This window comes from Ambystoma mexicanum, chromosome 3p (genome assembly GCF_040938575.1).
Source record: "Ambystoma mexicanum isolate Mex_15411 chromosome 3p, UKY_AmexF1_1, whole genome shotgun sequence".
Classification (NCBI taxonomy): Eukaryota; Metazoa; Chordata; class Amphibia; order Caudata; family Ambystomatidae; genus Ambystoma; species Ambystoma mexicanum.
In genome coordinates this window covers 346,601,558-346,616,725 of record NC_090925.1, presented here as the reverse complement: position 1 = coordinate 346,616,725, position 15,168 = coordinate 346,601,558, and the positions used below count along the sequence as shown (strand labels likewise).

General features: G+C 51.0%; 1 protein-coding gene across 1 annotated transcript in view; it reads right to left on the bottom strand.

The window, feature by feature from the left end:
* Positions 1-9,925: 9,925 nt before the first annotated feature.
* The window catches only part of REM1 (RRAD and GEM like GTPase 1), a 54,125-nt gene continuing 48,882 nt past the window's right edge, over positions 9,926-15,168 (bottom strand). The window contains exon 5 of the mRNA XM_069650964.1: positions 9,926-13,901. Within this exon, the coding sequence (XP_069507065.1) occupies positions 13,624-13,901 (278 nt within the window). The 3' untranslated portion in view covers positions 9,926-13,623. The remainder of the gene's footprint in view (positions 13,902-15,168) is intronic.

Sequence of the window (15,168 nt, the reverse complement as noted above, 5' to 3'; positions counted from 1 at the left end):
AATTGAAAAGGAGGCGCTTGTTGTGTTCTGGGCATCCAAGCATTTTCCAATGCTTCTGTGGGGTTTGCCCTATGTGATGTGGACTGATCATAAGCCACTGGTGCATGTACTTACCACCAACGGGTGGGGGTCAGTTTCCCCCAGAATTGCATGTTAGATGGTAGGGTTGCAGGACTATAACTTGGTGTAGTACATTCCGTTTCAGAGGAAAGCAGTGGCAGCTTGTCTATCTCGGTTGCCAGGGCGAGCCGGTGAGGAGAGTTTGGAAAGTAAGGAGTGTTTGCAGGCTGCCTGTGTCATACCAGGGATAGAAGAAGAAGAGTGGAGAAAGGAGAACACTTGTGATCCGGAGTTGGAAGACATTAGGAGGGGTTTGAGAGGATGGTGGACTGCCATTTAGGACTCGGAAATTGGTAAATGGTATGCGCTAGTTACTAATGAGCTTGCATAGAGTGCCTGGGGTGTGACAAGCCTAGGGACAGGTTGGTGCCCCCGGCCAGTGGACATGGTAGGTTGGTGGCTTTAGCCCATGTGGGGCATCTGGGCCACAACGTTGACTAATAAGAGGTTGAGAGGGTGTTACTGGTGGCCTGTGATGGACAGTGACGTGGAGAGAGTGGTCAGGGATTGTGTCCCATATGCGGTGAGTGATAAGAGTCAGGTGGTAAGGACACAGCGGGTGCAGAGGTGTGGAGCCAAGTTGCATCGGACATAATGGAACCTTTTGATGTGTTGGGTGAGAGGGGCAGGTTCATTGTTGTTTTGATTGATTAAACATCCAGGTGGATTGAGTTTGCCCCTGTGCATTCTGTTACGACTGGCTCAGTGCTGAAGTTTCTTAGGGGCGTTTTTGGCAGGGAGGGTTCGCCGGAGAGCATTGTCACTGACACTGATGTGCAGTTTGTCTTGCAGGAGATTATGTATTTTTTTAGAGAAAGGGAGCTACAACATCAGAGGACGGCGTTGCCCAGCCCACGGGGCTGATGGGTTGTTAGAGCATGCCAATAGATGTGTGAAGTGGGTGATCCAGTTTGCATTAGCTCATGGTTTTGATTGGCGGGTTGTGTTGACAGATGCTGTGGTTGTACATAGGGAGACACCGAACAGAATGACTGAGTGTGTGTCTTTCAGGCTCATGAGTGGTAAGAGGGCGAGTGGGAGGCTCAGCCATTGATGGTTGGGTGAGGGTATGCAGTCTTTAGTAAAACCTGGAAGATGGTGTTGCTGTGGCGAGGGAGAAGCAGACGATTGAAGCAGAAAGCAAGAGTGTGTGGCACAAGGAATGCACCATCGAGGTGGGAAACACAACACAATGATGGTTAAGAGTCCATTTTTGCGAGACAAGGCTTGCCGGTTTTCCTTCCGCCCCAGGGAGGTGATTAGAGCGGCTAGTGGCTACGTGAAGTTGAGCGATGGCACTGTTTCGAGTAAAGGGAGGATTTCTGTGCAGGACGTGTCCGGGGCATGATGGGTGGATGGACGACGGGTCAGCCGAGGTGAGTGGGACTGCTGGTGGGGTGAAGTGCGCCAGCAGGATCCGACTGTGGGAGGGCTGCCAACCTCTCTCATGGAGGACATGTCAAGTGTTGTTGTGGAGGATGTGGGTGTTGTCGGCGTTGCAGAGAAACGTGGGTTGCGTGTTTCCACTAGGGCACGCAGGCCGCCTGGAAGATTGGAGGATGTGTGTCCATGATTTTAGTCCTCTTGTTTTGTTTGGGTTCTTTGAGGTTTGCTTTTCTTTTCCTTCTGCTTTGCTTTTGGTGCTCATCGTTGTTCTGTATGCCTTTCGTTCTTCATTTATTTCTACTCTTTCCTTTGTTGGGTGCTAGGTAAGGTGGAGTGTGCTGTAGCTTTGTGCACGCGTCTGTGTGTGCACACTGTTCTGCTTGACTGTACTGTTCCTTTTGGAATGTTTTCTTTGGTTTGTGGTTCCACAGTTGACTTAATACACTGTGGGGTGCCACGGAATTACCTCTGTGTCCACCTCTCCTACCCTGGTGGACTACCATACATTGTGAGAGCAGCTCTCAGTCACAGTGACACTGCAAAGTCAGCTCTCAATCACAATGGCACTGCAAGATCAGACCACACTCACAAACAATGACACTGGGAGATCAGCCCACCCCCCCCCCCCCCCGGGAGATCAGCCCCCCCTCACAGACAGTAACACTGGGGGTTCATTTCCCACTTGTAGATTATGACATTGGGAGATTCGTTCTCCATCGTAGGTAGTGATGCTGGTACAGGAGACCAGCCTTTAGTAATGGGCAGCGACTCTTGGAGACCACTCTCAGTGACAGATAGTGACCGTGTGGCTGGGGATCTGTCCTCAGTGACAGAATCAGACTGTAACACTAGAAATCCAGCTTTCGGTCCCTGTCATGCCACATGCCGCACCCGATTCACAAAGGGCCTTACCATGTGTCTGCGGTCCCTCCTGGCACCTGTATCCACGTTGGCTGCAGGCCTGGGACATAGGCCCCCAGCGGATGCTGATGCGGATGGGTGCAGCCATCTTGGCCCCAAGCCTCGCTTCGCTTACAAGGGCCTATTTAGGTGCCATTCAGGCTCCTGCAAGCTGCGTCTCAGTTTGCTTCCTGACCACGTGCTAGCTCCTCTTCCCCTCCTGTTGTTCTGCCTGCTCTGGGTCCATGCCCTGGGTCTTGCTATCCAGCACTGGGTCCTTGCAGTCTGTCCTGGGTCCAGTCCCTTTTCATCGACTCCTAGCCTGCCCTGGGTCCATATACCAGCCTGCCCTGGGACTATTCCAACCTGTCCTGGGTCCATTCATTGCCTTCTCCCCTGCTGCCTGCCCCATGTCCTTTTCTCCTGGCCCCAGTCACTGTCCAGTCTGCATGCTTCTTGTCTGCTCCTGCTTCGTTACAATCATGCTTGACCTCCTTTCATCTGGACTGTTCCGTCCATACTGCCTTTTGCTGGTCCTGGTCCTCTTCAGGTCTTGGGGGTCCCTCTCCTCACTGCCGACTGCTGTTGCCCATCCGTGAAGATCTGCTCTCCAACCTTGACTCTAACATTCCCTCTGTCCTCATCCTCCACGATCTCTCTTCTGCCTTCTACACGGTCAACCATGCCATCTTGCTCAACCGTCTCCGTAATAACCTGGGTATCACTGATCAGGCTCTGGCCTGGCTGACTTCTTTCCTCTTTGACTGACCCTCCCAGGTCCAACTTGGGTCCTTCCTATCATCTATCTTCCTCTCTACCTGTGGTGTTCCCCAGGGGTCTAACCTCTTGCCCTGGCTTTTCAACCAATACCTGGCAACTCTCGCCAACTGCATTTCCATTTTCTGCTCAAATTTCCAATGCTACGCTGACGAAACTCAACTCATTTTCAGGCTGCCCTCGGCCACCCCCTCTCCCTCTCTCATCGCTGATTGCCTAACTGCCATTCAAGATTTGTGTGCCGCCAATGATCTTTTTCTGAATGCCAGCAAGATGGAGATCCTTCTCATCGGCACTCCTTCACCATCCTTTCACCTAACTCTCTGACCAGCCTCCCTTGGCCCTCCTCCTACCCCCACCTCCGAGGCTAAGAACCTCTGGGTCATCTTTGACGCCACACTTTCCTTCTCCGCCCACATCCCTGATGTCTCTAAAAAGTCAAACTTGTTACTGCACCTCCTCAGAGTTACTCTGCCTTTCCTCTACTTCCCTCAGAACGTCATGGTCTCCCAAGCTCTGGTTCTTTCTGGGTTGGACTATTGTAACAGCCTCTTTCTAAATCTATCTGCCTCTACTCTCCGCCCTATGCAACTAATCCAAAACAGGACTGCCAGACTTGTCCTTGACCTCAAGCCCTGTGATCATATCTCTCCAGCTCTGAAATCTCTCTATTGGCTCCCTGTGGATGCAAGGATTAAATTCAAAACCCTCTGCATTGTCCACAAGGCATTCTGGGGCCTGGGTCCAAAATACCTTCAACTATCCCTGCGCAAATACCTCCCCTCTCAAGCTCTTCGCTCCTCTACCTGTAATTCCCTCAGGGTCAGTCGTTTTTCAAAGAAACGAGCCGGGGGTAGATCTCGGTGTTCGGCTGGGGCCTCCCTCTGGAACAGCCTCCCTGCCACTCTAAAAGTTGAGGAGAACCATCTCCGGTTCCGGAAGCATCTCAAGACCTTCCTCTTTGCTTCTGCCTTCGCTCCCCCTCTCCCCTGCTGATCTGTTCTCTCTTGGCACCGTGCACCTGGCCACCCTCTGTCCTCCGGGCCCAGGTACCTGCTCACCCTGCCACCCTCCCGCACTGCCTCCGCACTTGCCACTTGCTGGCTGCACTACCACTGTTTGTTGCCTTTATTATTTATTATTATTTATCTGTTTCTCCTTGCTCGGCACTCTCCATTTCTCCCCCTTCCATGCACTTTTTCCCTTCCCCCTCTCCCATGCACTTGCGCGTTCTCAATGTCACTGGGCCTAGTAAGATCGTTGTTTTGTTCTCCCCTGTTCCCCTCCCTTGCCTTGTCGCGCTCTGAAGCACTTGTGTACGAGCACGATAGAAATAAAATATCATTATCAATATCAAAGGAACGCCCGTCATCTCACCAGTACTTGGACGCTTGTGTCCTTGGAATGGCCTTCCCTGTCAGTGCTTGCATGGTCCCTTTGGCACGGAAATCAGGGAAGTGTCGTCCCGCCGCGGAGGGAGTTGGCTCAGGGGTTCTCTGTGTTTATCAGGGCCACCTTGGCTTGATTTCTCGCTCTGCATAATCAGTACCAACAGCACTATCTCTCCAACACAGTGCCAGCAACGGAAGACAGGTGCCCAGCACCGGCGCGACGCCTTGCAGGACAGTCCCAGACCATGAGACTGGGAGCTCAGCACCAATCACAGAAGTGTCTATTTACGTGGTGTGTCCCTCTGCACACACTTGCACAGGGCCAAGGCCTGGTGCTGACACTCCGGTCAGACGGCTGGGATATCACCCCATTGTCCTCTCTGAAAAAGGCTGTATGCTTGATCAACTTCATCTGGTGAAGACGTCTCCATACTTCAGGGGCATGCTTGAGCACACCTCGCGTCCATCACACAACCAAGCACTCATTATCTGCAGCGCCACTGGAGAATGTGCCGCAATCTGCTTGCATAGAAAATGCTCAGCTTTACAAATGGGTGTCATCCCCTCTCTTCTGATCATTACTCCATCTGAGCCATCAGAAACGACTACCTACAGACTCTCGATACCACAACCAGAGCCGGCCCAAGGCCTGGGCCGACTGTGCAGTGGCACGGGAGCCTGCAGCGCGGGGGTGGGGAGGGCAGGCAGGCATCTGACCCACGGTGTGCATCCTGCAATCACATTCATGAGCAGCGTTCGGCAGCAGGCTCTGGCTGACAACAAGAGAGTGCAGCTTCACAGTTGAATGAATGAATCACGGGCTCCGTGTTCTGAAATCACCTAAAGCAGGCCGGCGTGTTGCTGGGTCTGGGTAAGCCCCGGGGCTACGCTAATGTCGGGACTGTCGAGACTCGGGGCTAGCTATAGTCTTTTGGTTGTTTCCCCTGAGCTTCTAACCGGGGCTACAACCAAAAGACCCAGCCTAGAGCCCCCTACCCTCCCCCACACCCCCTAGCAACGCCTCAGAGCACAGGCATCTGAGGTCACATCTCTGAGTGTATCAGAGCCCCCTGCTATTGCATCTCCCTCCATTCAGGAAGAAACAATGCATGGGGGGCAGGAAACCATACTCTGTGGCGCTCACACCCGCCCACCCTCCAATCATGCAGTTAAGCACGAGCCATTGGCCCCTGCAGTCACAGCCAGTCCATGGTCAGCAATCAGTTCGGAAGGAAAGCCCACTGCAAAACCACATGTTTGGGGCTCCAGTCACAGAAAGGTCAGAATGCCCGCCAAATGATGTGAAGGTGACGACGGAAAATAATCTCCAAAATGGAGGAGGCACCCCGATAACCGGGGGAGGGGCCTCCCTCCTCTTCTCTCTCCCCCGCCCCCCTTCGGGGTCAGGGGGAGAGGTCATGAAGCCCAAAGAGTGCCAAAGCGCGCAGAAAGCCCGCGAAGGGCAGACAAAGGGAAGGGGCGGGGCAAGCCCCATATAAGTGGCGGGCGTCCGGCTAGAAGGCACTTGCAGTTTTCCAGCAGCCGGACGCTCGCCACCGAGGAAAGGATTTCGTTTTACGACCCACCCACCCTACAGGAGGAACAGCTATGGCGGGGCCCGGCCGTCGACGTCGCAGGATGGCAAGGCGTGTTTTGGCGACCAATGATAGAGACAGATTCCGAATGAGCCATTGCTAAGCCGGAAGAGTCTTCACTCGTTCGGAACAGTACCTCCTGGGAGCCTAAAATGGCGGTGGTGTCTGCTGGTAGCAATGAGGGCTCAGCTTCCCCCCAACAAACAGCGCTCCCCCAGTCTAGAAACACCTGCAGGGGCAGGCGGTTCTCAGACTCGAATGGCTTGGGGGAGTTGGGCCTTTTATGGACTTGGAAAAAATGGGGGAAGCAGGTTTTTGGATATGGAGCAGTCGCTGCACCTTTGGAGCTATTTTCACTATTTGTTTGCTGTGGTTATTATCTGTGAAAATAAATCTGCTGCCTTTTTATGCCCCAAAGAAAACATGTCTCATTCTGCACCTTACTGGAGGGGAAAGAAAGGGACATAAGCGAATGAGTAATAGGTGATGTAAGTTGGCATAACAAATGGACAAATGCCCAGGTTATGCACATTCTGCTTTTGGCATTGCATGGCATTGTTCTAAATTAAAATCTTTGCATTTTTCAACGTGTATGCATTGTGTGTCCCTTCCTATGACATCACTACATTTGAAAATAGGAGGGGGCACCACACTTACTCTTCGCCCGGGGCCCCGCAGGTCCTAGGGCCGGCCCTGACCACAACCATATTCCCCGTTCCTCAACCCCCTTGCCTCTTTACATGTGTCTGTCTGTTGGCATCCTATTACTGCTCTCCTCCTCTGCTCCCCCCCCCCATCCTCCAACCCATGCTCTTCTTTTCTTCCACAGACCATAGTCTGGTCCCCTGGGCGAGAACAAAATATGTCACCTTTTCGGACAGGCTTTGGCACTGTAAGACCCCTAAAGAGGTGATGGGCACAATATAAATGCCTTATAAGATAACATAACAAACAATGATACTGACACTGGGAGATTACTGGGAGATTAACCCTCACTCATTGACAGGGACCCCGAGACCGCAGACCTCAGCCCCAAACACCGACTAAGTGATCAGCCCTCTTTCACAGACAGGGGACCAGGGAGATAAGCCCTCTGTCGCGATCAGAGACCCAGAGAGATCAGACTTCAGTCGCAGACAGTGACCCTGACAGATCAGACTTCAGTCGCAGACTGTGACCCTGACAGATCAGACTTCAGTCGCAGTTGCGGACAGGGACAGTGGATGATCCGCCCTCTGTCACGAACAGAGACCCTGAGAAATCAGACTTCAGTCCCAGACAGTGACTGTGAGAGATCAGGCTTCAGTTTTAGCCTGGGAATCTGAGAGATAAAACTTCAGTAACAGTGACCAAGGGAGATAAGCCCTCAGTCACAGTACAGACAGTGACCCCGGGAGATCAGCCCTCAGTATAGAGAGTGAGCCTGAGGGATCAGCAGTCATTCAGAGACAGTGAGGCTGGGAGTTCAGACCTCAGTCACAGTCATTCATGAGAGACGAGGACTTAATCACAGAGAGTCATACTGACATGAACCCTGAGTCGTGACTGGCTGCTCAAAACTCATCTACTGACAGTGACACGAACCCCCGAAGTCACAGGCAGAGACACTGGGAAATGAGCGCTCATTCGCAAGCACCAGCGACAGCTTCCCTGGGATGCGAGTGAGAGGGCGCTCGGTCAAAGGATGCCGCAGTTAGAGAGCGGTGTCAGGGGTCATTCGTTAGCTGTGTTTTTCCTGAGTTTGAGCTCATATTTTCCATAAACTCTTTTGTCTACAGTCGCTTGCCAAGTTTCCATGTTTGCAGTTGGGTGGGGAGGGCTCCCCCCTGCTCTCCAGAAGGGGAAGTGCTACACAGCGCGCGAGCGAGACTGCCCGCTGCCGGCGTGTGTTTATCTCTGGGTGCACGTACACAGGGGACAGGAAGAAAGTGAAGCTTGCACTCCTTGGAAATCGAGTTGTTGGGCCCCTCTCTGAGCTTGTGTGAACGGTAACGTGGAAAGCCAGCTTCCCCCCAGGTTCCAGCAGCATTATCCAGGGATGGACTGGGCTCCAAAACAGACCCCGGAAATACATGTTAAAGTGGCCCCCTATTACACATTTTCAGCAAGCCCGACCTTTTCCTATGGGAAAAATTGAAAATGAAATAGGTTACCACACCAAAGAGGCCCAGGAAACCTGGGACTTCTCCAGAAGGCCAGTCCACCCCTGGGATCATTCTGAGGAGGATTGAAGGTCTGGTGGGAGGATGTGAGGGGAGCTGTCATGCTTTCCCACAGCAAAAGCTACTGCTAACGTATCGCGGGGCTGGCGTGTGCACCAGGGTCACTGTGAGGATTTCCAAAATGTCTGCCACCTTTCTGATTTTTGAAAGTGTAGAGTATGGTAAAAGACACCACGCAGGTGCTGCATTTTAGTTTCTTTTTCTTAGTTTGAGCTATCAGGTAAGCCACAACGATTGCAGTGGAGGACAGGTAGAAGAGGAAATGGGAGGAGGGGCACACATCTTGTGGAGGTTAGTTGGCTATTTGCCCACCCATTGACTGCCTATGGCCATGCTAATCCATATGGCTACCTGCCCTTCCCCTCCGAAAACACATTCTCCTGTGATCTCTTTGAGTTTGCTGTGTCAAGCAGCAACATCAAACTTTGGCCTGCCAGTTTCATTTCTACGTTGTCTGAAGAGTGGTAAAAGCTTAATTGCAAGGATAATGTGTTGGGTAGGGAAGGGTTAATGGGATAAGAGGAAGAGTCTGATGGGGTGCTCTGTGCAGCCAGCACGCTGGCCTGGGAGAGTGGGGTGGAGTGTGTGTGTGTCTAGAATAAGGGTACTAACTCGAAGCCAGCTGCACTTATAAAAAGAAACATCCCCGCAGATTCTAACTGCTGCCTGTAAAGTGACGTCAAACGAACAACGTGAAGGGCCCATCTTTGGCCGAACGCAGGTGCTAAGGAGATCGAGCCTTTGGGGGTCACCTTTGAGATAGAGAAAAGAACGCCGCTTGGAAACACTTCTTGAAGAAAAAGGTGGAAGGGTGAACACTGATTATCTGTGGAACTGCAGATATGGGAGGCCAGGGGGGTGGGGGGAAGCCATATAAAAAGTCCCTCCAGGAGGTTTGTAATTACTTGTACGACTAGAGTAATACCTGGGCATATGATATGTACGAACAAACTTACTGAATTATGTAAGAAAGTTGGAACACCCTGGGCAGAAAGAGGCCACACGCTGCTTAGGGTAAGCAGTAATAAAATTGTGGTAAAAATGTCGCCTTTACAAGAAAACATGGCAAAAATGCATAGTTTGACCCGGTAAAGGTGTACCCCATTATACCATTTAAGGGGAGCAGGGGTTGCGGGGATATCCCGTGCTCCCCTTAAATGGTATAATGGGTCTGAGGGTTGCGGGGGTTACATGGATCGCAGCGGCAAAACCACAGCATTTTTTCCGCAATTTTTTGTATAAACTGCCATTTTTGTAGTGATTTTAACACATGGAACCCTTCTTAGCGAGGAAGGCCTGGCAAGGGGACGATTCTTTCTGGCCAATCAGGTCTGTTACAGTCCAGATGTGTAATGGTGTCTGGCTGATATGGCCAAAGACGTGGGTTGCCCGGGACAGTCCTGCAAACTGGTGGGAGCCCCTCGTTTGCTCAAGACATTATTGTTCGATCTTCCTTCCGTTCTGAAGATGGCGCCGCACACCAGGCAAATCGGCAGTTTTAGGAACCCAATGGATGAAACACACCACAATGTGCGACATTACCTCAGAGTTTATCTTTATTTTAGGGAGTTGCAGAAAGTGTTGAGGAAGTGTGTCGCGTTCTAGGCACACTTACCCTCTGTGCCCGACTCCTCCTGTAGCTCCTTGGGGCCGGCAGTGCCTCCTCAGTCTTGGCACTGCCTTCGGCTGCAGAAAACATCCCACATCACGGAGGGCTAAAGTCAGTGTGAAGGGCTCCTGATGTATCATTCTGCTGCATGAAAACTAAACAACTAAAATGCTTCTTTCTACTGATCTAGAGTATTCGGGCTTACACAGCTCAGGCGGAGGAATAAACGGCGGGGGGAGGGGGGAATCATGTACTCTATGGTAAGCATTTGGAATTTCAATAGATCTCATTGGAAACTATATCACCCAGCGCCTTTTGCTTGACCCCATGGATCTGGTCGGGTTGCAGGGATAATGTGTTTCCCATTTTTCTTCCACTCAACTCCCAGCCCTAAGGGGATTGGCAACACTCAGCAGCAATTAGGGCATCGCAGGAAGCAGCCGGGCACGCTCCAAAATAAGACCCCTGATAAGCATTTGGCTGGTGCCAGCACGACTATATTGCCACAATGGGTTACTTGCCAGCTGAGTCATTGGACGGGCCAGGTTTTCATGGGGCATGCACCGCAAGAAAGAGCCGAGCAGAGGTCTCCATCAGTGGGCAATGCTGGCCGGAAGAGACCTGGCATGAGCTAGGCTAGGCCTGCTCTAGTGGACGAATTGCTCTTCTAGCTGCTCCCTCTGGGGATTGGCGGAGCCACTCGGGAAAGGACTATGTGTTGGGCCAGGCCTTCGTAAGACCTGAGCGGGGCTGGGGCCGCCCGATAGGATGACTCTAATAATGGACCCATATGTTTCCAATGAAGTGTAATATGTTTCCAACTTTCAGAAGGTCTCTGTCTCTTATCATTGGGGGTAAGCAGGGTATGACATGTTATTCATTTACTGTTATTATGTAGGGGCCCATGGTAGGGGTTAGCCCGCTATGCTAGCTGCTCCCTGCGAATACCTTGCGGGTGGGTGGTGCCATGGTTAAGAATGCAGCTACCAAATATGCTGGCTACTCCAGCATGCACAGTATGCTTTTTTTTAGAACATCTGTCCTCCAACTGAGTCCCACAGCTGGTGGGCTCACTCCCCAGCTCACCAGAGACTGCCCTGTCCCTCCCTTCCAGACCTCTGCTTTTGCACAAGGTGTTCATTCCTGCACTGTTGAAGAGGAGGAGAGAAAGAGGACTGCGCCTGTGTCTGGGATGCTCGTTCTTCTCACTTCCGGCCGTGGTAACACCTCCCTGACTCTTGTCTCACCAACCCTGGGAAAACAGCCTGCACCCTACTTTTTAGCTGTAGGGCTGGATCCCTCCTTATGGATGTTTGATGTTACGCTCCTTCGGCTCATGCCCCCGCTCCCTTCCCAATGTGGGAGTCTTACAGGATAGAAGCATTCCTAGTCTGTCTTCGCTGTTTAAAGAAATCAGGATATATTTACAGACAAATGGTCCCCTTTGAAAGCTGCTGCTGTTTTTTAGAAAGGCTTGCATTGGGGGTCTGCCACTTACAGTGGATCAACTTCCCACTCTGGATATCCACGAGGCCGAAAGAATAACACAGATGCACTCATAAGGTGCAGAGGTTGAAGATCAGAATATCATTTTTGTATTGCCGGTTCGAGAGACACCTGTGCAGCTAATACAGATGCTGTAACCCAGGGAACGCACTGACGGCTCAGGCTGTAAATCGTCCAGGGCTCTCCAATTCTGATGCAAATTAGAAATCAATGCATTGGATTCAGGGAGACGTTCTGGGGGCCCTTGAAAGTGGGCATTTCTGTCTCTAGGCTAAACAGGAAGCTAGGCAAATGCATCTGCTGAGCAATGGACCCAGACTGGACCCAGAGGCTCTGGATTGGCTGGAGTCCTTTGCCAACATTCCCCAACAGCAACTCCCCCTCCCCTCCCCCCAGTGCTGACTGCATCATGTTGGCCAGTCAAGGTGGAGACTCACAACATGCAGCTGAAAGTCTTTTCCCATCATATCCCAGTTTCTTACGGAAGCTCACATGGAATACTAGGGACCGGGGTCTCTGGGATCAAAGCCACGTTGCAGCACAGAGAGGTTACGGGGGTTCCCAGTGATGGAGGCCTTTTGTTGGAAACCTCTTTGACATGCCTGAGACACAGGTACCAACCCGGCTGATGACACAGAGTTGCCTGGCTCCGCTGTTTCCTGGGAGGAAAGCAGCAGCCTCTCTGCACCATCACGGTTACTCAGCTGCCTTTGCAAGATGGATGCAGCTGCCCTATACCCCATCTGCCGACACCGCTGGCCATGTGCTGATCAAGAGCCAATCATGCAGCATGTTGCACTATTTTGCATAGAACTGAAAAGCATAGACCCTCCCACATGCCACATATCTGCCATCCAGGTTGGCTTCCTTGAAGCAGTCACTACACAGTCCACTATGCTCGTCTCCGGTGAGAGAGTTTCTGAAGTTAAGATTCAAAGCATCTGACACAAATGTTTCCATCTAAAGGGTGTGGCTTGTCCACGTTTTTGGGAGAACCAGGACTCGTTTCACATTATAGCCCTGTCCTTAACTTCCAGACATGAAAACTATACATTGCAGCGGCTCGGGCCTCATAATTGACCTAAACACATTTGACCGATTTTTTAAAACCTTTTTTTCGGGGGTGGGTAAGGGCATAGATTAGGATGAGGGGAAGTGGGGGTGGGTTGTGGGGGTCTCACCCCCCCCTGCATTTTAGACTGAAAAAAAGGTAAAATAAATTCGATCAAATATGATTAGGTCAAATGTTTTAGGTCAAATAGAGCCAAACCCTCAAACCCACTCTGTTGCAGAGGCCTTTGCCTCAGGACCAACTGCTTGCAGAGGCCCCAAATGTAGACCCATCCTATCTCAGAGGCCTAGCTTCACCTACGCCTGTCCCTCAGGCTTCAACATCAACGTTCGCTAGGAGCTGCACCTGGTAGATGACCCATCTTTTTAACACCCTTCCCCCAGATTAAAGCACGCCATACTAACAGATCCCTGTTTTGTGGGGAGCAATGTCAGTATCCCCTGTAAAAACTGTCCATCAGAGTTCCTTTTAACCAACCCTGTTTCCTCAGTGCCAGCATTTTCCATAAGAGATCACTGCCCCTATTAGCTCTGAGCATCGCCGGATCCTGTCGGCATGTCCCTACAGCCGACGATTCGAACAATCCCACTGCAGCGCATTCCCAGGGAAGAGTGTGAGTTTCATCTGGGGGCTTCACTGTCCACCAATGAAGCATCTGCCTGGGGCACCCCAGCTCATGAAGATTGATCACAGTAACACCCTTCATCCCAATGGAGGAGAGAAGGATAAGGCAGCACGGCATTGTAGCTGGAGTTCATTGATGATGGGATCCGAGCCTTCACTTCCCCATAGAAGACACCGTGGTTTTGACTACAGTGGTCCAGCTCAGATTTAAGGTGTGCATCACACGGCCTTAGATGCTTTGCCTCGGCGGTTGAACCAGCGCAGAGTCCACTCCAGCTAGAAAGCACTTGAGGTAGTGTAGTTTGTAAAGTCATGGTGTCCCAGGACTCTGTGAGGCAGCAGCTCACTCATTACAAAATAGAAGAACGAAGTGGAGACCCCCAATGTGACATCCTAGTGAACGTCTCCCCAGCATGTGATTTCAAAGGACGGAGAGGTCATGGCAGGATTTGGAGCGCACCTTAAGGGCTACCTTCCGGTTGTTGCGGGCCACCAGTTTGTCCAGAAAGCGGCACGCCTTCTTGGTGAGGCTTTCTTTGCGCTTGTAGATGGACCTGCGCTTATCATTAGCTTCTTTGCTGTCATGGCGCAGTCGGATCTGCCGGACGATGCCCTCAAAGAGTTCGGCAACATTGTGATGAAGAGCTGCTGAGGTCTCGATGAACTTGCAGTCAAAGACCATGGCACAGGCTCTGCCCTCTGTGTGGGGGGGGGGGGAGATGGAAGATGAGTAAAGTAAATCAATCAGGTAATGGAAGATAAGATAAAGGGTGGGTAGACAGATATATGCAACAGACAGCAAGGCACTGAGATGATCTACGGTTGGGTCAACAGTACCTTAAGCAAATGTTAGGTTGACAATGGAATGTAGGATGGCCACAGAAGTTTGGTTTCCCATGAAAGCTTGATGCAATGACAACTGGTGTGCCCATCATAGCGCATATGACCAACAAGAGTAGGGTGACCCTAGAAGGCACAGTGACCATGGAAGACAGGTGCACCATGGGAGATAATGGGTTCATTTATGTATTTATTTATTTATTTTAATTCTTGTAACGCGTCACATGCCCGCAGGCCTCAGGGCGCACATGGTATGCACAGGAAAATATGGAAGCACAGGTGAATATGGAAGCTAGGGTCTCCATCAAAGGTCAGGCAATCATGGCCACTTTCCATTATCGCCCTCTCTTCCATGCAGACCATAGACTCTATGGTCACCCTCAACAGAAGGTAGGGTGCACATGGAAATCATATAAGGATGAGTGGTCATGATTTGGGTGCCCATGGAAGAACAGGTTTTCTTCCATGGGCACCCAGAAATGAGGATGGTTATGAAAGGTGCAGTGATCATGGAAAGGTGGGTGATCAATGAAGACATTGAAGTGAAGAATACCATGGAATATAAGTGACAATCCGTAAACTAGTAGTCCAACGAAAGAAAGGGTAACCATAGAAGTTAAGATGATTATGGATCAGGTGGCCATGAAACGTATGGCGATTAGAAAAGAACATGGATGTAGGGTACCCTTGGAAGGTAGGGCAACCTTGGAGAATAAGGCGACCATGGAGGGAATGGTGATCATGTGAAGCATGGCGACCATGTAAGGAAGGATTATCATGCAAGGAGGTATGCCCCTGGAAGGCCAGATTTGTCATCCAAGCCTAAGACAAGCAACATCGACCATGTGCGGGGATTTAAAAATAGAGAGTTGCCTACAGTGTCTCATTAGAAAATGGCTTGGTTTTGTGATTATCAACTCAAACGTCAGTAAATCAGGGCAGAATATACTCAAGCATGTACATGTCGAAGTACCTTTGCATGAGGAGTATTCTTACCATGGCTGCTCGAGACTAAGAGGGGTCACTTTCTTGGATGACACTTATTGGAAAAAATTCACAAGAAGCTCAGCTAAAAACTTGTTTACGCTTTGTTTCTTGTGCTAAACTGATTAAGCTTACATCGGGC